This window comes from Carex rostrata, chromosome 21 (genome assembly GCF_964058835.1).
Source record: "Carex rostrata chromosome 21, lpCarRost1.2, whole genome shotgun sequence".
Classification (NCBI taxonomy): Eukaryota; Viridiplantae; Streptophyta; class Magnoliopsida; order Poales; family Cyperaceae; genus Carex; species Carex rostrata.
Genome location: NC_135938.1, coordinates 6,164,207 through 6,185,707, shown reverse-complemented (window position 1 = coordinate 6,185,707; position 21,501 = coordinate 6,164,207). Strand labels below are relative to the sequence as shown.

Below are 21,501 nucleotides of genomic sequence, written 5' to 3'. Positions count from 1 at the left end.
TCTTCGCAGAAGCTGCGAAGTCGTGAGGGGGAATTGAACTCTCGACCTTTGGGTATTATAATATGATTTGTTAAGCGAACAATTTTCTAACGACCTTAATCTAATAGAAAATTATTGAACAATGTCTCAACTTGTACCCCTAGTTTTGCTCAGGATAGCTGTAAGATCAGTTTTTAATCATGGAATTAACAAGATGAGAGACAGGCTTAGTATCATTCTAGCTATTAGCAAACCTTAAATTTTTTGTTTTACCTTAATACAATACTGTATTCATATGTATTATGTAATACATATATTCTTGTATTAATATGAAAATGAAAGTCTACTACCTGCCTTTTTCAGCATGACAAATTCAGAATTTTTAGAAATAAAGCCCTGTCTTAGCTTTCTAAAGTAGTAGTTATTATTATTATATTTTATACATTCCTCTTTCCAAATAGGAAAATTCTAATGCAAACCGGTACCTTAAAAAGATTCCACAAGGCACACCTTCCATATTTATCTCCTCGTATTCTATCCAATGAAGAAAATTTGACTTATTTTGGATGCTGTTTTACTGATCCAATCTCAATACATCCTTTTGAGGGTTGTTTGATAATTTTGATTGGTCTCGAGTACATTACTGGAGAAAGATCTAAAGATAACTCTAGAAATTGTCACCTGACTTAACAAAATAGAGCTTTGAATTTGATCAAACACTGAAGATGGTAATTTTGAAGAAGTCAAACTCTGAGAAACTTCAGGATCCTGCCTTCCAATCAGTTGGACAAAAGATGTGAGTAAACTTATTACCTATTTAGTTTTGCTTGTTCTATTAAATGTATATGCGTAGCCCTTAACAGCAGAGAAAATTATAGAAATATAGATAAAGGAACTCCTTAAATTTGAATTTTTGTTCAAGTTCAAATAGATTGAAACATTAGTTCTTTGCATATTGCATTGAAGCGGGACAGAGATTTGGCGGATTGAGAACTTTCAGCTAGTTCCTTTGCGAGAATCAGATCATGGTAAATTTTACTCTGGAGATTCGTACATAGTTCTGCGGGTATATTTCTTGTATCTTAGTTCTCACAGAATGTTGTCTCCATTTATTTGTCGTCAATTTCAGTTGTCTAGTAATGTTTTTCGGTTTTTATACTTTTTGTTGATCAGACATCTGTGAGCAGAGGTGCTGGATATGCCTATGATATTCATTTTTGGATTGGGAAGCACTCTACTCCTGTAAACTACTCTTCATGTCAATTTTACGTTTAAGTTGTATTGATCACTCCAGTATAATCATATATCCTACAAATTCACTTAAAATCACTTAATAATTGCAAAGGGACAGATGGATCAGGTTCAGGTAAGCCATTTTTGAGGTTCAGGGCTGTTTGAATTCAATTAAGTCCGGGTCTTGGTTCCTTTGTGCTGGGTCATTCTGGGGTTTTTGTTCAAATTGTTTCAAAAATTCTAAGTCGTTCAGTTCGAGTCATTTCAGGATCTGGACCCCTAAGTTGTTAGGGCATGGGTATGATATTTTATGAGTTCCATTTTATAATTTTTTTTATCAATTTGATTTGGGTCTGCTTGGATTGTGGGTGGACATTTTTTTTTTTTTTAATTTCAATCATGTTTGGGACTAAAGGCTTGGTTGTTGTTGGTTGTTGTTGTATTTCAATCATGTTTGGGTTTATCGACTTCTTCCGAAAAAAGGGGTTGTGGTTCTGGATCTCTGTGGATTTTTTGCTGGAGGTTTAAATTTTGCCAGATTTAAATCATACAGGTGTGGGAAGGCTGATTCCACATAGTCCACATCACACACCCACATAAAGATAGGTGTGTGCGCCTACTCACCTCAAACCCCTCCACGTGCACATACAAAATCATATTTTTTGTCTCCGTAAAGAAAAATATATTAAATTTGAATTGTAGGATGAGTATGGAACTGCCGCTATTAAAACTATTGAACTCGGCGAGATCCTTGGAGGAAGAGCAATCCAGCACAGAGAAGTACAAGGTCATGAATCTCACAAGTTCCTCTCATACTTCAAACCCTGTATTATTCCTCTCCAGGGAGGTTTTGCCTCTGGATTCAGAAGACATGAAGAGAAGTATGAAATTCAGTTATATGTTTGCAGAGGAAACCGGGTTGTCAGAATGAATCAGGTTTATATTTGCTAATTTACATTAGAGAAACTTTTAAAGGTTTATTTTGTTGTTGGGCTTTCACAAATTCAACTAATAAATTTATTAATTTGTTCTTTTTGCAGGTCCCTGTTGCACTATCATCATTAAACCATGATAGCATCTTTATCTTAGACACTGAATCAAAAATTTACCAGTTCAATGGGAAGACATCCAGCATTCAAGAAAGAGCTAAAGCCTTAGAGGTGATACCATACTTGAGAGATAAATTCCACATGGGACGAAGATCTACATTTGTAATTGTTGGTGAGAAAATAACCATGTTGATTAATGCTGTGAAGTTCGGTTCTTCATTTCATAGTCAACATGCAATGGAAGTTGATTCAATAATTTTTTGGTTTGTATTGTTAGATGATGTAGAATGTGTAGCAGAATTGGACCCAGAATCAGGAGAATTTTGGGCGTATTTTGGTGGATTTGCACCTATCGGTGAAAAGGCTTTTGATGAAAATGAGTTTATTCCCAAGACAACTGCTCCAGCTATTTATAGGTATTTTGGTACATGAATTTTAATCGTAAGGTATCATAATTTTATTTTACTGAATTTTTGCATGAAGAGAGAGTAGTAATGCTGTCAGTTAGTTTGGTTTGTTCCAACCCATCAACTTGATTCTAATTTTAATTTTTATCCATGACCCACAACATATTTTTTTTTCCCCTTTCTTCATCTTATTACACTTTCAAATATCAGTTGCGCTAATATGTCTTATTTTCAGTATTAAAAATGGTCAAATGACGTTCGAAGAAAGCATGAGTTCCAACGAAAAACTCGACAGCCACAAATGCTACCTATTGGATTGCGGCACTGAACTGTTTCTTTGGGTTGGTAAAGTTGCTCCAGTTGATGATCGAATAGCAGCAACCAGAATAGTCAAGGTAAACGTCTAAATTTCTTTGACGATGCTATATTTTACTTGTTATTTCTTGAGATGGTTTAGTTCCCTTTATGAGACTGCTCCTGCAAATCCTTTCTAATTATCATAAATTGTAGGATTTTATTGAGAGAGAAAACAGATCAAATAACACATGCATCACACGGATAGTTCAAGGTTATGAGACAATTGCCTTCAAATCCAAATTTGACTCATGGTCAACGAGCGCCGGTAAAGATATCATTTGTGCAGCTCAGCTTCAGAAATTAATATTCATGTATACAGCATTACGTTCATGCATTACTTCCATACCAAGATTAGCACGATTGATGATATCATAAATAAGGAGCTATGCGGCAGCTACAAATTAAATAGGAGTTCAATGAAATATAGAATAAAGATATAGAAATAAGAACCAATCCCAACGAAAAGGCAGAATAAATTGGATTGGTAAGTAATACTACCCCTAGACCCCCTAATACAAGAACTGATCCCAGAAATACCACAAGAATATCATGTATATAAAATTGATATAAAATTTACCTGTGTTAGATATGGCATTGGGGGAGTGTTTAAGTGTGAATGGAAGCTCAGCGAATGCACCTTCGGTGGAAGAAGCTCCTCAGTTGCTTGAAGGAGGTGGAAAGCTTGAGGTAGACTATTTCATTTGTTACAAGTATATATTATGAACTCAATGTTTTTTTTTTTTCCTTTTCTGAAACCAATTTCCAGACTGGTTACAAATTTATATTATTCTTTAGTCACTTTGATTTTAGTCAGACAATTGAGGCTTGCTTCAGACTAATTGAGCTGAGTCTTGATTGCAATGAGGATCTTCTGAGGCTAAAATTGTCTATTGAGGATTAGTTTGGAAATTGCTTATTTGGGACAACCGTCACAACCTGTGCTATATAAGTTTCAGATTTCACCAGTGAAATCGATGAGAATTAGTTCATATATCCATATCTGGTGCTGCCAAAATGCAAATGAAAATTATTATATATCCAATTTGATATAAACTTTCAAGGAACATAACATACCCAACCAGAGTGAAGGACACCGTTATCTTAAAAAAAAAAAAAAAAAAAAAAAATCAGATTACCGTCTTTCTTTGCAACTCTAAATAAAGATACAATCTCTTATCTTACTAGAATTAGTGGTACTTGTACCTTGAAGGTTTGGTGTATCAATAACAGCAACAAGATTTCAGTCCCTAAGGAGGAGATGGGTAAATTCTATAGTGGAGATTGTTACATTGTACTTTATAAATACCAATCAATTTTCAAGAAGGAAGAGTACTTCTTAGCATGCTGGATTGGAAAAAATAGTGCTCAGGTTAAACACACAACTCATGAATTCAATTCAGTTCATTTTAGGTCGAATTGGATGGTATAATTTTTTTTCCTAATTAGGTTGATAAAAATGTGGCAACTCAATTGGCTAGCTCTTCTTGGGATGCCTCAAATGGAAAATTTGTTCAGGTACTGTAATATCCTATTTTCCGTATATTAAATATACAAGACACACACACACACAGACACACTTAAAAGTATCTTCCTAATTATACAAATTTATTTTAGGGATGCATCTACGAGGGGAAGGAACCGCCACAATTTATTGCACTATTCCAGCCAATGATTGTCTTGATGGTCTGATCTTTATTTCTTATTTGTACATGCATAGTTTTTAGTTTTTACATAAAATGGATGCTGGTATTCTAAGAGAGAGGAGATATTTCATATTATGTAAATTATATTTTTAATGAAATTGTGAGTTGGTAATCGCCAGCTGAACTTCAAAACAAAAGTATACAAGAGAGAGAAGAATCTAGCTGAAGGAAAAATGAATAACAATTCAGATAATGGCCTAATGCAGGGTGGATTAAGCAGCAGTTACAAGAAGTTAATAGAGGACAAAAAACTAATCGATAGAACTTACAGTTCTGATGGCATGGCACTAATTCAATTCACAAGCACATCCTTCAATATCAACAAAGCAATTCAAGTTGATGCAGTATGTCAAGTTCTTTCTATTATGATTTTTGTATGATGGAAGCTCTCCAATTGGTACAATTAGGGATGAGCTGATCTAACTTGAATGTGTCATGCACTGATATTTACTTATCAAATAATAACTTGCCTTTTTATTGTTGATATTCTTATAGGTAGTAGAATCACTGTGTTCCAATGATTGTTTTTTGCTCCAAACTGGAGATTCAATTTATGTCTGGCAAGGGCACTCCAGTACAGTTGAGCTGCAGCAATTGGCTGAGGAAGTTGCCAAGTATCTAAAGGTTTTGGTTGAACAACACCTTTCTTTTTAGCAATTTTGCTTTGTATTGTCTTCTTAATTTTGCTCTGTATTGTCCGCTGATGTCTTAAATGACAGCCGTCTAGTACACTGGCGCATGTTAAAGAAGGACAGGAGAGCAGTTCTTTCTGGTCCTTTCTTCATGGAAAGAAAATTGGTTTCCGAAAGAGCAAACAAACAATCATCAAAGATCCTCATTTGTTCTCCTTCTCAGTAAAAAACAGTACAATTACTATTTCACAAACCCAAAAAATTCCTCTGATTTTTCATAATATATATCTTTTCTTTAATTGATGGTTTTTTGTTCTCCCTAGCGATTGTTTCTAATTGGCTCTTTAATTGATGGTTTTTTGTTAAACGCCGTATTTGTGCAGGAAAGCTAGAGGTATAATCCTCCTCCTATCTTAGCACAGTTCTTATATTTTCTTTCGAAAGAGTGCATGAATCCACTGAGTTTTACATTTGAATTATATTTACAACGGTTTACTCCTACATCAGATATCAGAGATTTACAATTTTTCCCAAGATGACCTGTTGACCGAAGATATGTTGATACTTGACACACATGTTGAGGTTTTCATTTGGATTGGCCACACCGTAGATCCTAAGGAGAAAAAAGGAGCATTTGACATAGGGCAGGCATGTCATACATCTAGCTATTTGCTTAGTTCCTTTTAAATCTTTCCTCTTTTCAAATTATTGTCTGAGACTAGTTGCATTTTGCTCATGTAGAAATATATTGAACAAGCAATTCGGTTTGAAGGATTATCTCCTGATGTGCCACTTTATAGAGTAACTGAAGGCAATGAGCCTTGTTTCTTCACATCATACTTTCCTAGTTGGGATGTAACAAAGGCTATGGTACTCGGCCATCTTTTTTTTTTTTTTTTTTTTTCTGTTGAATTTTTGCTACTCTAGATTATTTCCTGAATTATCTGGGAACAGTAAGATTTATGGCATATATTATAATGCTTAAAATTGGCACTATTTTGTGTGGAATGCAGTGTGAAGGGAACTCGTATGAGAAGAAACTCAAACTTCTTAAGAAGATTGCCAGGACTTTTACATTGGTAAACTATTACTTTCCAATTACAAAATGTAGAACTCGAAAAAAAAAAAGTTGTTGTATGTATCAAGGAACTAATTTTGTGATTGCAAATTAGCTCTCTAGAGAAAAGTCAAGGAGAAATAGGAAGCCATCTGCAAAATGGATAGCCGTCCAATCGTCTTTCAAAAACGTAGAATATTCCCCGAAGTTGCCGATGGATTCAGGTATTCAGAACGATTTCTCTATATCTTTTTCAAATTCTATTATAGTTTTTTTTTTCACTCAATCATGTGAATAGGCTTAATAAATTTGTATATATTTTTTTAAATACAGGATCTGAAATCAAAACAAGAGGATCAGAAAGAATAAAATCTGATTCTGAAGGTACCAAGCAAAAGAAGAAAGTTCAGTTAGATAGGAACGATTGAGAAACAATTTTAACAGTTCAGAATCTGGCATTGATTTCATGCGAAGAGCGGTAAGCACATTGAAAATCAGTTATAAAACATCATCTTTTCTTTTTTTTTTACCATTTCTTGAGTTTGACTATTTTTGTTATCTTAATTTGAGAAGTTATATACTTACCGGATGCAGAGTATACCACGGCATTTGGACTTTGGATTGACAACAGCAGGATGAAATCAGCCGACAATCCGAGTTGAAGGACTATTCTATCTTTGAATCCTTGTTGATGTACATAATTGTAATACATAACGCATTTGTTTTGAGTTTACTGCATATTTTCTGTCATATAATTCCTTATAATGTTAATTGGATTACTTCTTGATTACCATTTACTTCTGAGTTCTGTATATATATTCCATCTGTAAGGTGAAGATTAATAAATTGTTATTTGTTCACTAATTAATTAAAGGGGTTGATATACATTATTAGTTAATATTTTTGGAAGAAATTCCACAAGGAAAGAGGGATTCTTCAAAATAAAATTTAGTGTACCATGATAACACACCCAAATGCCCGAAGGTGAACATATTATAGAAGTTAATCACAACAAAAAAAAAAAAAAAAAAAAAAAAAAAAAAAAAAAAAAAAAAAAAAAAAAAAAAAAAAAAAACCGAAATAAGGGACCAAAAGAACATAAAAGGGCAGCCACTCTGTATATTATAATATGAAGTTGGATATGACAGAAGGAGAGAAAACCACATAGGAGAAAGAAGTTGATGCGAAAGAAGACTTCTATAGATGAATACATGCATTTGAACAACTTTGAGCTCGATCGACAAGATATTAATTGTACAAGAACAATCCCCAGTATAAGTGCACTTGAATCAAGTGCTGATACATTTTTTTTTTTTTAAAAAAACTAAGTGCTGATGCAAAATTATATTAGGAATTAATCAGAGAAGAGCATAATTTGCTCCCAGTGCTGATAAGACATGTCTCATGGGCTGAAATTAGTATGTTAATTCATGAAATTAAGTATGAGTTAAACTTAATTTATAGGTCAATATTTGTGCCAATTTGATTTTAGGTAGAATTCACGACACTTCTTAAATATTTGTGCCAGAGCCGATCGGATGATCCGGATCTAAATGTGATATGATCAATTCCCATTTATATATATAATTCTCAACTTTAGACTCCTTTTGATGGACTGCCTCACTGGACAAATTCCCAACTTCCATTTATATATAGAATTTATCAAAATATTTTCAAGTTTACACGAAAAGAACAATTATAGATTTAAATAAGACTGAATCAAAGTTTCTGGATCTAATTAACTAGCTATGATTGAATTCTTTAATTATTGAGCATCACAGAATACGTCATTCAAGTTCTTCACCCTCCATGGTCCCACTAGCCCAGCTTCGCATATCCGAGTTTTACTGAGTCATGCATAGAATACTTCCGATTGAATCAAAATCAATTTGAAACTTAATTAGAACACATAGAGGCTTTGTTTTCAGAATCGTGTCGGAATAAAACGAACGATTTGGATTTTCATTCTACACGGTCAAGTATTACACTAGATCTGAATTTAGTTTCATTCAAGTTCAGATTTACTAATAAGATACTTCAATATTCGGATTTGGATTCGGACCATTTATTGTAAATTGATACGAATTGACTTGGATTCTAATTAGATGGCTAATTAATATGAGAAAAGATTTCTATCCACTGGGTTTTGTCCATCATTTGTCCACAACCTTATCCACTCCCATCTAACTGTCTTTTTACAGTATACAAGATTCAATTGAAAATTTACAGTATTATTTGAAAATTTTACATTATACGAGATTCAATTTTACAGTATGCAAGATTCAATTGAAAATTCTACTGTATACAAGATTTAACTTTTACAGTATACAAGATTCAATTGAAAATTCTACTGTATACAAGATTCAATTTTACAGTTCTGCTGATTCAATTTTACAGTATACAAGATTCAATTGTAAATTTTACTGTGTAGAAGATTCAATTTTAAAGTATACAAGATTCAATTGAAAATTTTACTGTATACAATATTCAATTTTACAGTATACAAGATTCAACCCAGTGCGGACGCTAATAATTAATTCTAACTGCCAATAACCGCTAATAACTAACTCTAACTGCCAATAACTTCCTATAACTGTAATTTCCGAAAGTACAGTTTGAAAGTACATTTATTTTGTCATGTTGTGCAAGTTGCAATCTTTTTCTAACTATCATGGGACCACTTCAAATAGTTGCTGGATGTTTTGTGATTAACTGATATATTTTATGTGATATATTGTATAATTATATAGCATGTAGAAATAATTTTACAGTATTCGCGCAAGTCAAAGCTGTGGACAAATGGTGGACAAAAAGCTGTGGACAATCAGACGTTTCCAATTAATATATCAAATTCAAATTTATGTTGTTTAAGAGAATCCACGCTCACTTTATTCATAAGCAGAAAATAGTATATTACTCTATTCTATGGGCAATGGAGATTGTTTATTTAAATTGCTGCATGCATTTTGAATGTAAATCTAATTATATGATTTGCAGAAAATAATGGTTTTATTTTATTGGAAATAAAACAGATACTGTCTGTTTTTATAGTTTTCTTTTTTCATAGAATAATTAATATATTATAGCTTAATTTCACTAGTATTGAATTGATAAGCATCAACATGTCACTTGTTCAATCCAACCATCACATTATAGTTGAAAACTTTCAAAAATTAAGCACTTTGAAATTAATATAAAATTAAGATTATACTTGTCAAATTTCATCGTCCATTTTTCATTGGCTGGTAGGAGAGGCGATGTATCTGTTGAAACATCAAGAGATTTGTTCTTTTATTATAATTCACCTTAATTGGTATTTGAACAAAACACTAGAATCCACTTTTAATAAAAATGATGTTAATAATATTCTTTCGTCATTACGAAGAAGATATTTTTCTTTTTTATAATAGAAAAAAGAAGTCCCCTGGTCACATAATTAATACTTATGTCATAATGGATCCGAATAAGTTATAGTTTGGCTGACAAATTTATATATACAAATTGAATTAAACAAAATTACATGTTCATAATCAAACAAAGAAACCGCAACCTATCACGGATAGTGACGAATCTATTTTTTTTTTTAATACATACGTGGATTTGACTTCTATCCAGGGTTCTAAATAGCACACTATAGCGCCGTTATAGCGTTTTCGGACCATAAAAGCTATGGCGCTATCAGCGCTATAGCACGCTTCTTAGCTGATATAGCACATAACTGATTTCTGTTATAACAGAATCAGTTATCTCAGTTAGAATTGTAGTTAGACATAGTTAGATGAAAGCTGATGCTATTGCTATATAAAGCCATGTAATCACTTTGTACAATTACAACAATACAAGAAATAAAGATTCTCATTACACAAATCTCTTCTTACCTTCTTCTCCAATTATCTGTACCGATTTTCATGGTATCAGAGCCGAAATGGCTGACACCTCTATATCCCAAAACAACCTAATTGAACCAATTGTTAGCTTGAATCTACCGATTGCTACGAAACTATCTCACACGAACTTCCTCACATGGAAATCCCAGATTCTCCCAGTCATCAAAGGTTACAATCTTGGAAGGTACATCGCAGCAACCGGTACTGGTGAATTTTCAGAGAGACAGGATCAGCTGCTCCTTGCGTGGATTCGTTCTTCCTTGACCGAGCCGATTCAAGCACAGGTTGTCTCGTGTGAAACCACTGCTGATCTCTGGCAAAATCTTACTCAGATTTTTTCTGCTACTTCACGAGCTCGTCTGACAGATCTCCGTCGACAGCTTCAGACCACAACAAAGGGCTCATCTTCTTGCTCAGAGTACCTTCAGCAGATGCGGCAGATCTCCGACGAACTCTCCTTCATCGGATCTCCACTGTCTGACGATGATCTTGTTTCCGCCGTTCTCAATGGCTTGGGTGCGGAGTACAACCCGTTTGTCATCGCAGTCACTACAGCAAGCCGTCATTCGCCACTGTCATTCTCTGATATTCACGGCCTCCTTCTCTCCCACGAGCATCTGCTACAGGGCCAATCCACCACCGCTGCTCTGCCATCGGTTGATTCTCCAGCTGCTTTCGCTACCCGCTCTTCTTATTCGGGTCTGCCAAGATCCAATAACAGACCTAACCAATACCGCCATGCTCCTCCCAAACCGAACTATACTCCAAGGCCTCCTCAGCAGTTCTCTTTTGGGCCTCAGCCAAGCCCAAATGGAGGCAGTAATTCAATTCGTCCCTCTTACCAGGCTGGACCTTCTTACCAAGCCAATGGCATTTCTAGGCCTCAGAAGCCCCAGTGCCAGATTTGTCTGAAAATTGGTCATACTGCCAAGGTGTGCTATTATCGTTTTTCAGAAGATAGAGAGGCTACTACTACTGCTCAGCCACCTTCCACATATCATGCCTATCTCACACAACCAACCGAGCAATTTGATGAGGGTGCCGAATGGATTCTAGACTCGCAACCATGTCACTAGCGACCTCACCAACCTCTCTTCTTTCTATGCCTATGAGGGTACCGACAACCTTCAAATTGGTAATGGTGAAGGTCTTCCCATCTCAAACATCGGATTTACCACTTTTAAAATCTCTAATCACACAATTCATCTTAACAATATCTTGCATGTCCCTACTTTTTCAAAAAATCTTATAAGCCTTTCACAACTTCTTATTGATAATCCTCACTTGATTGTTGAATTCACTTCTATTTCTTGTCATTTCAAGGACCCCCTCATGAGGAATATTCTCCAAGTGAATAGTGCTAATGGACTCTTCATCATCCCTTTGAAGCAATTTACTTCTCCACAAGCTTACTTAGGGATTTGTGCTACGGCCGACCAATGGCATGCAAGATTTGGCCACCCTTCCACTTCTACTACTTTGCATTTACTTCACTCAAAAAACTTGCCTTGTAGTACAAACAAATTGTCTTCATGTAATAATTGTTTTATGGCAAAATCTCACAAATTGCCTTCTGTTTCCTCTTCTTCTTCTACAAATTTTCCTTTAGAGATTATACACTCCGATGTATGGGGACCATCGCCTATTACTTTTTTTCATGGTTTTAGGTATTATGTGACTTTTATAGATGATTTTTCCCGTTTAACTTGGGTGTATTTCATGAAGAATAAAAGTGAAGTGGCTCACATTTTTTCTTGTTTCAAGGCTCAAATTGAGAATATTCTAGGCACTACTATTAAGATCTTGCGAACCGATGGTGGAACGGAGTATAAACCCATTCTAGCTCAATTTCCGCAACTCGTTCATCAAACTTCTTGCCCATACACACCCCAACAAAACGGTGTCGCGGAACGAAAACACCGTCATCTCATTGAGCTTTCTCTTGCCGCAATGTCGCATGCCTCGATTCCTAGCGAATTTTGGGACGAAATCTTCTCAAGCATGATCTACCTCATCAACCGATTACCTTCGCATACCTCACATATTCCTTTCACAACATTATTCAAGAAAGATCCCGAATATGCTTCACTTCGGGTTTTGGGTTGCCTTTGCTTCCCTCATACTCGACCTTACAATGCGCACAAATTACAACTTCGAGCCTTACCTTGCGTATTTCTTGGTTACGCCTCTACTAAAAAAGGATACCGTTGCCTTCATATTCCTACCAAGAAAATTTATATCTCGCGGCATGTGCAGTTCATTGAAACCAAATTTCCCTTTGCTGACCTTCATTCCTCTGATTCGGCTTCAATTCATCCTGCTGAATTAACTTCCTTGCTGGGCCTTCTCCCTATTTCTTCCACTCCAGCCCAACCTGACATCCCATCTAATATACCATCTACTTCTGCGCAAGCCCAACCTTCTTCCCAGGTCGAGCCCAGCACTGTTCATTCCCAGGCCGAGCCCAGCACTATTCCTTCCCAGGCCGAACAGCTCACTATTCAAACTCCCTTTTCACCTGCTACTCCCTCTGTTTCTACTCAGCAAACCGAAGTCCCTTCTTCTACTCACCATATGATCACCAGGACTCGGGATAACACCCGCAAACCACGCACTTACCCCAACCATGTCGCCTTCACAGCTACTGTAGCAACCGAACCCACTACCTTTTCCCAAGCTCAATCTCAACCTTGTTGGCAAGAGGCAATGCAAACCGAAATAAATGCTCTTCTCAAAAACCAAACATGGACTTTAGTTCCTCCGCCTTCCAACCAAAAGGTTATTGGTTGTAAATGGGTGTATAAAATCAAACGCAAAGCCGATGGAACCATTGAACGCTACAAAGCTCGATTAGTTGCTAAGGGTTTTCACCAAGCCGAAGGAGTCGATTATTTCGAGACTTTTAGTCCCGTGGTCCGACCTACCACCGTCCGACTAGTGCTCACGATTGCCATTACTTCTAATTGGCCGATTCGGCAATTGGATGTTCAAAATGCGTTCTTGCATGGCGACCTTACCGAACAAGTATACATGGTCCAACCACCCGGCTTCGTTGATCCTCAAAATCCTACCCATGTTTGCCTTCTATCCAAAGCTCTCTACGGCCTTAAACAATCCTCTCATGCGTGGTTCCACAAGCTAAAAATGGTTCTTCTCAAAATTGGCTTTCATGGTTCCCAACACGACCCTTCTCTTTTTATCTCACATACTCAAGGTCGTGTCATGCTCATCCTTGTGTATGTTGACGATATCATCATTACCGGCAACGATCACGAGTATATGGCCTCATGCATTTCCCTTTTAGCCGCTGAATTTGCATTAAAGGATTTAGGCGATCTGCACTTTTTCTTAGGTATTGAGGTTCATCGATCTCCCAAAGGCATGCACCTTTCTCAAATCAAGTACTTAAAAGACCTTATAGCTCGCACCAAGATGCAACATTCCAAACCCGCCACCTCTCCCATGGCTTCAGATTCGGTCTTGTCTATTCATGACACTCCGAAATTTGATGACCCTCACCTTTACCGTAGCGTAGTTGGAGCCCTACAATATGCTACACTTACCCGACCCGATATTTCTTTTGCCGTTAACAAGGTCTCGCAATACATGCAAAACCCTTCTCTCTCTCATTGGGTAGCTGTTAAACGGATCCTCCGTTATCTCATTGGCTCCATCCATCATGGCTTATTCTTCTCTTCCGCTTCTTCCTTCTCTTTACATGCCTATAGTGATGCGGATTGGGTCGGCTCCCTTGATGATCGCCATTCTACTTCGGGCTTTTGCATCTTTCTAGGCCGCAACCTCATTTCTTGGAGTGCTAAAAAGCAAGCTACCGTCTCACGCTCAAGCACGGAAGCGGAATACCGAAGCCTTGCTATTGCATGCACCGAGTTACTTTGGCTTCGCTATCTTCTCACCGAATTGCACATTCCACAATCCTCTCCTCCTACATTGTGGTGTGACAACATCGGTGCCACATTCCTTGCATCCAACCCTATGTTCCATGCGCGCACTAAGCACGTGGAATAGACTACCACTTCGTTCGCGAACGGATTGCTTCCAAAGAACTTGTGGTCCGTTTTGTATGCTCCTCGGATCAGCTAGCTGATGTTTTAACCAAGCCCCTGCCTTCTCCACGTTTTTGCTTTCTACCGCACAAGCTCACAGTGGTACCCACTCTTCCGCTTGAGGGGGGGATCTTAGCTGATATAGCACATAATTGATTTCTGTTATAACAGAATCAGTTATCTCAGTTAGAATTGTAGTTAGACATAGTTAGATGAAAGCTGATGCTATTGCTATATAAAGCCATGTAATCACTTTGTACAATTACAACAATACAAGAAATAAAGATTCTCATTACACAAATCTCTTCTTACCTTCTTCTCCAATTATCTGTACCGATTTTCAACGCTATTTGAGAATAGCGCTGTTTTTTCAGTTGACACGCTATGACGCAATAAACGCTATTTAAACCTTTGCATAAAATAAAAAAATAATAGATCATGTAGAGATTTTGAAAGGTCTTGATTAAAAAATGACTAGTAAAAACAAAGCATATCTATACTTTTCTTTCTCATATGTACTCTTATATAAATTGTCAAAGAATATTGTAATATTTAAAAATTTCAAATTTTGTATTTTATAATAGATAATATTTTTGTTATAATAATAAAATTAATGCTTTCGTCAAAATTTTTGGATTATTCTTCAAGACCTAAAGTTATTATTATTGAAAAAAACTCCAATAATAATTACCAAATTGAAATACAAACTTTCAAAATATCGCATCATGTGTATTTCTGTGAAAAGTTGAATTCTCATAATCTCATCCCTCAAATCTCAATCTCATCATGTGTATTTCCATGACAAACTATTACTAATATGCCTTAAATGATAAACTTTTTGAATCGTAAGAGCATCTCTAGCAGTGATTGCTTATGGATTGCTTATGCTGACATGTCAATTATTTTTGTAATTGCTGGGTTGTATGACTATTGCTTATTTAGCAATTGTTGGAAATAATTGCTTAATAAGAAATCATTTTTTAAAGATGAGTTGGACAAATGTTTAATTCTTATTGGTGAAATGTTTAATTCTCAATTGTTTGGTTGATTGCACCAATGTAAGAGTGGATTGCTTAATTTTTAAAATTTTCATAATTGTTAATTTAGCAATTAATTTCAATTGCTGGATTGGAGATGCTCTAAGAGAGGTTTTTGTCACCCCTTGGTCACCCTTAAATCCGACCCGCCTTCCTGACCACGTCTATTTATTTAGGCCCTGATCTCCCCACTCTCATTCTCTCATTATTCCCTCAATTTTATTTGTTCAATCTCGTTCACATTTCTCACGATCTACAAATAATTTTGCGAATCTAAAACTACGAATGTCTTCTATGCAATTTTATCTTTCAAATGAGATCTATGATGACATGCTTTTGAGCTCATCGTCACACAAGTATTTATACCTCGTTATCTAAGTATTTTCCACATATGACACTTCTGACATTTAAAAGTATTAATATCAAGTATTACATGTATTTATACCTATGCACATAAGTATTTATACCTATGTGGTCAACTATTTTTGTTAGAGAAAGGTTGACGCAGGGACGATTGGGAAAAATTGATACGGAGATGCGAGATCCACAATTGGGGATAAATACTTACAAGTATAGGTATAAATACTTGCACGATGAGGTATACATAATTGTGTGACGATGAGCCCGAAAGTATGTCATCATGGATCTAATTTGAAAGATAAAATTTGCATAGAATACGTTAGTGGTTTTAAATTCGCAAAATTTCTCATAGATCGTGAGAAATGTGGACGACATTGAAAAAAGAAAAAAAATCCACCTCTAAAAACGTGTATGATTTTTCTCCCCATGTTAGTTTATGGAAGTTAAAATCTATTTAAGAAATGAGGGGATAATGGGGAGATGCAGAAATGCGGGATTCACAATTGGGGATAAATACTTACAAGTATAAGTATAAATACTTGCACAATGAGATATAAATACTTGTGTGACGATGAGCCCGAAAGTATGTCATCATAGATCTCATTTAAAAGATAAAATTGCGTATAATACGTTCGTGATTTTAGATTCGCAAAAGTCCTCATAGATCGTGAGAAATGTAAACGACATTGAAAAAAAAAAACTCACCTCTAAAATCTGTTTAAGATATGGAAGATAATGAAGAAATAGGAGTAGGGGGATTCATATAATTATTTGTTTATTTGTTTATTGGAATAGTTTCTAATACGAAGGATCTGGTGACAATTTTATATTTAAAACTAAACGGTTAATCCCAATGAGATATATTATTCTTCACGAGCGATAGTTTAGGTAGGTCATTTTTTCTTTAATTTGTTTGGCATGAGATAGAAAATCAATAAATAACAGTTCAAGTTAATATGAAACCCGGATGGGGGAAATCTTTTGTTATAATAACAATGGTATTAAATAGTTGGGTGGCTTGACCTTCAACTTTTACTAAAAAAAACAGTTCAAGTTAATAATAATAACAAATAAATTTTAGTCCATTTAATTTTTTACTTCTTAAATTTAGTGACAAAAAAAATATTTTTTTGTGTGTGAAAAATCATACATTCAAAATTTAAATAGAACTCTTTTCAAATATGTATTAAACAGTTAAATAGCTTCAAAACAGTTTTAAACTTAAGTCAATTTGTCTTGGATTATTATAACAAGCGAGGAATCGAACTTCGCTGTCTAATTAGACATCAAGAGAAAAGTCTGGTTCTTTTTTAATTATGCCTAATTAATTGTACCATGCATTAAAAGAGAAAGAATGTGACATGTAATTTTTATTTTCAATGGTTTTTAGTATTTAATTTAGATCGTGACATAATCGAATACATTGAATGATTAAAAGATGAAAAACACACGAATATAACTTGAATTAAAAACTTGTTTATTCTGCGTTGACAACATAATACTAATTATTTTGCTAAGTACCATAGCCACTGCCGAAGGAATATATATAGCCCAAATGATCAACGGGTGTTAACCGAACTCAAACTTGTTAAAACCCACTGCGGAAGGAATATATATACCCTTTCAAACATTGGCATCCAGCCTCTGTTTCTCCCATCAATGGCGCCACCAATTTCCGCACCGACCAAAGCCAAAGCCAGTCTGCTGCCAACTTCGAGTTTTCTCCAGTTCTTCATTGCATTGGAAACTTCATTTTCCCTCCACCTTCATACGATCTTCCAATTCATCCCACGATTCCTTCTCAAATCACTTGAAATCTGTGGCAATGATTGTCTCTTCTTCTCCATCGTCATTTCCCTTTTATTTCTTCTCACCCCGTCTCTCTTGTCGCCTCACCCTTTTTTTCTCTCCCTTCTTGTTGGATCCTTCCTGGATCTTCTACTTATCGGTCTCATCAAGATCCTCATCCGTCGCCCGCGACCCGTTTACAACAAATCAGACATGTCAATCGCTTTTGCAGCCGATCACTGGTCATTTCCTAGCGGACACTCTTCTAGAGTTTTCTTTGTCTCTCAATTTTTGTTTCTATCAATTGAAAATGTCAAAGAGATCTTGCAAGAGGAACGATTGAGGGATTGGGTTAGCTGGTTTGGAGCAGGGGATCAAAATAATACAGAGTTGTTTCTCAAGATGATTTTTTGTTGGGCAATTGCCACGTCAGTATCAAGGGTGTTGCTTGGAAGGCATTTTGTTGCTGATGTGGCAGCTGGTGCATGCTTAGGGCTGATTGAAGGATGGGTTACGCACCGGTTTATTCATCCGCAATTGTCAGGATTAAATATTGGTGGAATTAAGTAAAATATTTTGATTTTTAGTTTGTTGGAATGCCAATTAATTAAAAAACATTCAGTCCCCCTAATTTGTGAGGATATATATATAACTAAATAATGACTGTAAAAGGTTGCATTATTAATGGTATCTTTGTCTTGTTAATTTTTTTTTTTCAGAAGGTTTGATTATTGGTATGGTGAATTGTTGGTAATATTGCTCCTTCGATGTGAAAAAAAAATGTCTTCTTTATCATTTTATTCGTCTGCTTAATTATTAACAATGAACTGACGAGACATCATTCTAGGTAATTCCCGATTAATCAATTAATTTGTTATAGATATATTCATATATTGACTTGCGTACTGTTTTTAAATTCTGACGTCTGCTTTATGGTTTTAAATTTTGTTATTATTTTTTTAATTTTGGTTATACCACTATTAAGATTTTCTGCAATAATTATTAAAACTTTCTGAAAACAATATTAATTATATAAATTTCGTTATAGATTAATATTTTCTGAAAGCAATATTAAGACTTGTCAAAGAAAAATTAAGCATGGAAAATTTACTTTTAAGTCTTTTTAAAAGTTCTATTAAGACTTATTAAAATGAGAAAATGTTTCTGTCCACTGGGTTTTGTCCACAGTTTGTCTACAGTGCTATCCACTCGGTGTTTAACTAATTTTAACGGACACCGGTCCCCACTTCTAACTAATCACTTACTCCGCATATTTAACCTTCCTTCCGTGCCTCTATTTCCTTTTTTGAATCTCATTTTCAAAACATTCATTCTCCGATCAACTTGTTTCCTTTCTGAGGCGATTTCTTTCCGATATTATTTTCTCGCTTTACGGAGACGAAAATTTCTAAATCTAAAAATCCATCGATCTCTAAAAATTCGTTTTTCAGCGGTGAGACGCATTGATGAAGGAAGCAGCGCAATTAGTCCCAGACCAACATATTTTGTCCTTTTGCATCTCTGTGGATTCGTGAGACTCGCGTTGATCAAATTAAGAAAAAACTCTTCGTCGGCTGCGTTGTATGCCTAACTATTTTGTTCTATGTACCATGCTCCGCTTTATCTCTCATCTAAATCGGAGATAGATTGTATTCAGCTCTATTGTTTTTCTTTTGATTTTTTTTTTTTTGGAAATCGGATGAGAGAAGGTTTTCCCACATGATCAACCCTGATAATACTGACAGCTTTTATAATCCTTCTCGTGGAGCGCGATCGAATAGAAGTTGTTTTTATTGAAGAGTACGGCAAAATTCAAATCTAATAAGTTATTTATGTTGAATTTGTTGTTTTCGTTGTATGCAGTAACAGATCTAGCATTTCAAATGAAATATGGAGGAAAGAGATGATAGAGAGGCGATATGGAGAATTAATCTGTTAATTTTACTGTATCGCCCCGTTAATTTTACAGTATTCATCTTGTGAAAATCTGAAGGAAATAGATGATAGAGATGCGATATGGAGTATTGATCTGTTAATTTTACAGTATTGCCCCGTTAATTTTACAGTATTCATCTTGTCATTTTTACAGTTTTTCTGTTGAATTTGTTTTTTTCATTGTATGCAGTAACAGATTTATCATTTTAACTGAATTTTTATCTGAATATTAGTCGTTTGTTGTAATTTCGTATGATTTTGTATTCTCTGTTTTTTACAGTACATATATATATGAATTACAATATATATGTCTCATTTTACAGGATATCGAACTGTTATGAAAGTTTCTGGATGTTTGAAAATGTGAAGTACATTTTTTGTAGGATTTGTTATTTAAGTTACAGCATTGAATGATGAATTTTACAATATTGGTGCATATTGAAATGTTTTCATATTACAGGCACTCCTATGATTTTCAGTCAGGTAAATAACTTGTAATATTATTTTGTAATTCTTATTTGTTATAAATCGAATTTGTTTCATTGTTAATTTTATTATTATGCAGGATGACATCTCAAAAGAACGTGTTGTTCTTGTGATGAGGCTTCTTACTCATCCAAACAATGAACACAGAAGGTTTTTAATGTAAAAGTTATTTGTCCATAGTTTTTTTGTTGCTAATATGCTATTCTGAATGTTGCGGTGAATATTTTTCTCTTGTGTTGAACAAATGTTGTTTGTGGTGAACATATGTTATTTTGTGGTGAACATACTTTTTGTGTGATGATGGATGTATGTATAGATTTAGCAATTTTAGAGTATACATGGTATTATTTTATGGTTTATATTTTGCAATTTTACAGTATACATGATTCTTTGTAGGTTGTAGTTTAAACTGAAATGTAGCATTTGTTACATTTTATCTTACAGTATAGATGGTATTATTTTATGGTTTAGTTTTAAAAATTTTACAGTATACAAGAATCAATTGAAAATTTACAGTATTATGTGAAAATTTTACAGTATACAAGATTCAATTGAAAATTTATAGTATTATTTAAAAATTTTACAGTATACAAGATTCAATTTTACAGTATATATTTTACAATATACAAGATTTAATTGAAAATTATACTGTATACAAGATTCAATTGAAAATTCTACTGTATACAATATTCAATTTTACAGTTCTGCTGTTTCAATTTTACAGTATACAAGATTCAATTGTAAATTTTACTATGTAGAAGATTCAATTTTACAGTATACAAGATTCAATTGAAAATTTTACTGTATACAAGATTTAACCCACTGCAGAAGCTAATAATTAACTCTAACTGCTAATAACCGCTAATAACTAACTCTAACTGCCAATAACTTCCTATGACTGTAATTTCCGAAAGTACAATTTGAAAGTACATTTATTTTGTCCTGTTGTGCAAGTTGCAATCTTTTTCTAACTATCATGGGACCACTTCAAATAGTTGCTGGATGTTTTGTGATTAACTGATATATTTTATGTGATATATTATATAATTATACAGCATGTAGAAGTAATTTTACAGTATTCGCGCAAGTCAAAGCTGTAGACAAATGGTGGACAAAAGGCTGTGGACAATTAGACGCTTCCTATTAAAATAACTATTAAGAGTTACTAAAAATATTACTAAGACTTGTAAGAAATACTATTAAGATTTATAATGTGAGGTATAAAGCCTTGAAGAAAACAAGAACGATACAAATATAATTCAATAGTATATCATGAGTAGAACTAGGGTGCCCTTAAGCTCACCAAAGTTTTGGTGAGCTTAACTCTAAAACTCATCAAATCGATTTCAAATGACAAATCCGAACCGTTGAAACCTGCCTACCTTACGTGTGATGCATCTACATGTGAAATTTTTAAACATTCGAATTAATTTAGTATAAAGTCAAGCGGTCAAAATTAGAAGGTTAATAAATTAATTTTAGTGCATTCATATTTTGAACGTTTTTTGACCGCTTGACTTTATA

The 21,501-nt window shown here is 34.6% G+C and overlaps 2 protein-coding genes, 1 long non-coding RNA gene and 1 pseudogene across 5 annotated transcripts in view; 3 read left to right on the top strand and 1 right to left on the bottom strand.

Annotated features, from left to right (window-relative positions):
* LOC144573178 (uncharacterized) overlaps window positions 1-7,559 on the bottom strand; it is a 79,274-nt gene extending 71,715 nt beyond the window's left edge. Inside the window, exon 1 of the long non-coding RNA XR_013517894.1 lies at window positions 7,428-7,559. This is a non-coding gene — a long non-coding RNA (uncharacterized LOC144573178). The remainder of the gene's footprint in view (window positions 1-7,427) is intronic.
* Window positions 187-5,663, top strand: LOC144573618 (villin-2-like). The gene is made up of 15 exons (XM_078323396.1): window positions 187-775; window positions 946-1,045; window positions 1,153-1,221; window positions 1,915-2,148; window positions 2,253-2,433; window positions 2,539-2,677; window positions 2,904-3,063; window positions 3,179-3,290; window positions 3,612-3,712; window positions 4,236-4,394; window positions 4,472-4,540; window positions 4,640-4,708; window positions 4,935-5,072; window positions 5,224-5,352; window positions 5,448-5,663. The coding sequence occupies exons 1-15, from the start codon at window positions 705-707 to the stop codon at window positions 5,661-5,663; spliced, it is 1,947 nt and encodes a 648-aa protein (XP_078179522.1). The 5' UTR covers window positions 187-704.
* Window positions 5,679-7,391, top strand: LOC144573177 (villin-3-like). 2 transcript variants are annotated; one of them, XM_078322885.1, is made up of 7 exons: window positions 5,679-5,754; window positions 5,868-6,008; window positions 6,102-6,230; window positions 6,374-6,439; window positions 6,533-6,641; window positions 6,751-6,895; window positions 6,991-7,391. In XM_078322885.1, the coding sequence occupies exons 2-6, from the start codon at window positions 5,916-5,918 to the stop codon at window positions 6,843-6,845; spliced, it is 492 nt and encodes a 163-aa protein (XP_078179011.1). In that variant the 5' UTR covers window positions 5,679-5,754; window positions 5,868-5,915; the 3' UTR covers window positions 6,846-6,895; window positions 6,991-7,391. The 2 variants fall into 2 exon arrangements, with proteins under 2 accessions (XP_078179011.1, XP_078179010.1); XM_078322884.1 differs by having other exon boundaries at window positions 5,685-6,008; window positions 7,012-7,391.
* Window positions 7,560-17,417: 9,858 nt separating the features above from the next.
* LOC144573374 (putative lipid phosphate phosphatase beta pseudogene) lies at window positions 17,418-18,293 on the top strand (annotated as a pseudogene). The gene has a single exon (XR_013517946.1). The product of XR_013517946.1 is annotated as a putative lipid phosphate phosphatase beta pseudogene (transcript).
* The last annotated feature ends 3,208 nt before the right edge of the window (window positions 18,294-21,501 follow it).

Excerpts from the sequence above, each read along its gene's own strand:
- LOC144573177 (XM_078322885.1), top strand. The coding sequence starts at position 5,916 with ATGTTGATACTTGACACACATGTTGAGGTTTTCATTTGGATTGGCCAC. Across the intron at positions 6,231-6,373 it reads GGGATGTAACAAAGGCTATG|TGTGAAGGGAACTCGTATGA; the intron begins GTACTCGGCCAT and ends TGTGGAATGCAG. Across the intron at positions 6,642-6,750 it reads GAAGTTGCCGATGGATTCAG|GATCTGAAATCAAAACAAGA; the intron begins GTATTCAGAACG and ends TTTTAAATACAG.
- LOC144573618 (XM_078323396.1), top strand. The coding sequence starts at position 705 with ATGGTAATTTTGAAGAAGTCAAACTCTGAGAAACTTCAGGATCCTGCC. Across the intron at positions 2,434-2,538 it reads ATCTACATTTGTAATTGTTG|ATGATGTAGAATGTGTAGCA; the intron begins GTGAGAAAATAA and ends TTGTATTGTTAG. Across the intron at positions 2,678-2,903 it reads ACTGCTCCAGCTATTTATAG|TATTAAAAATGGTCAAATGA; the intron begins GTATTTTGGTAC and ends TCTTATTTTCAG.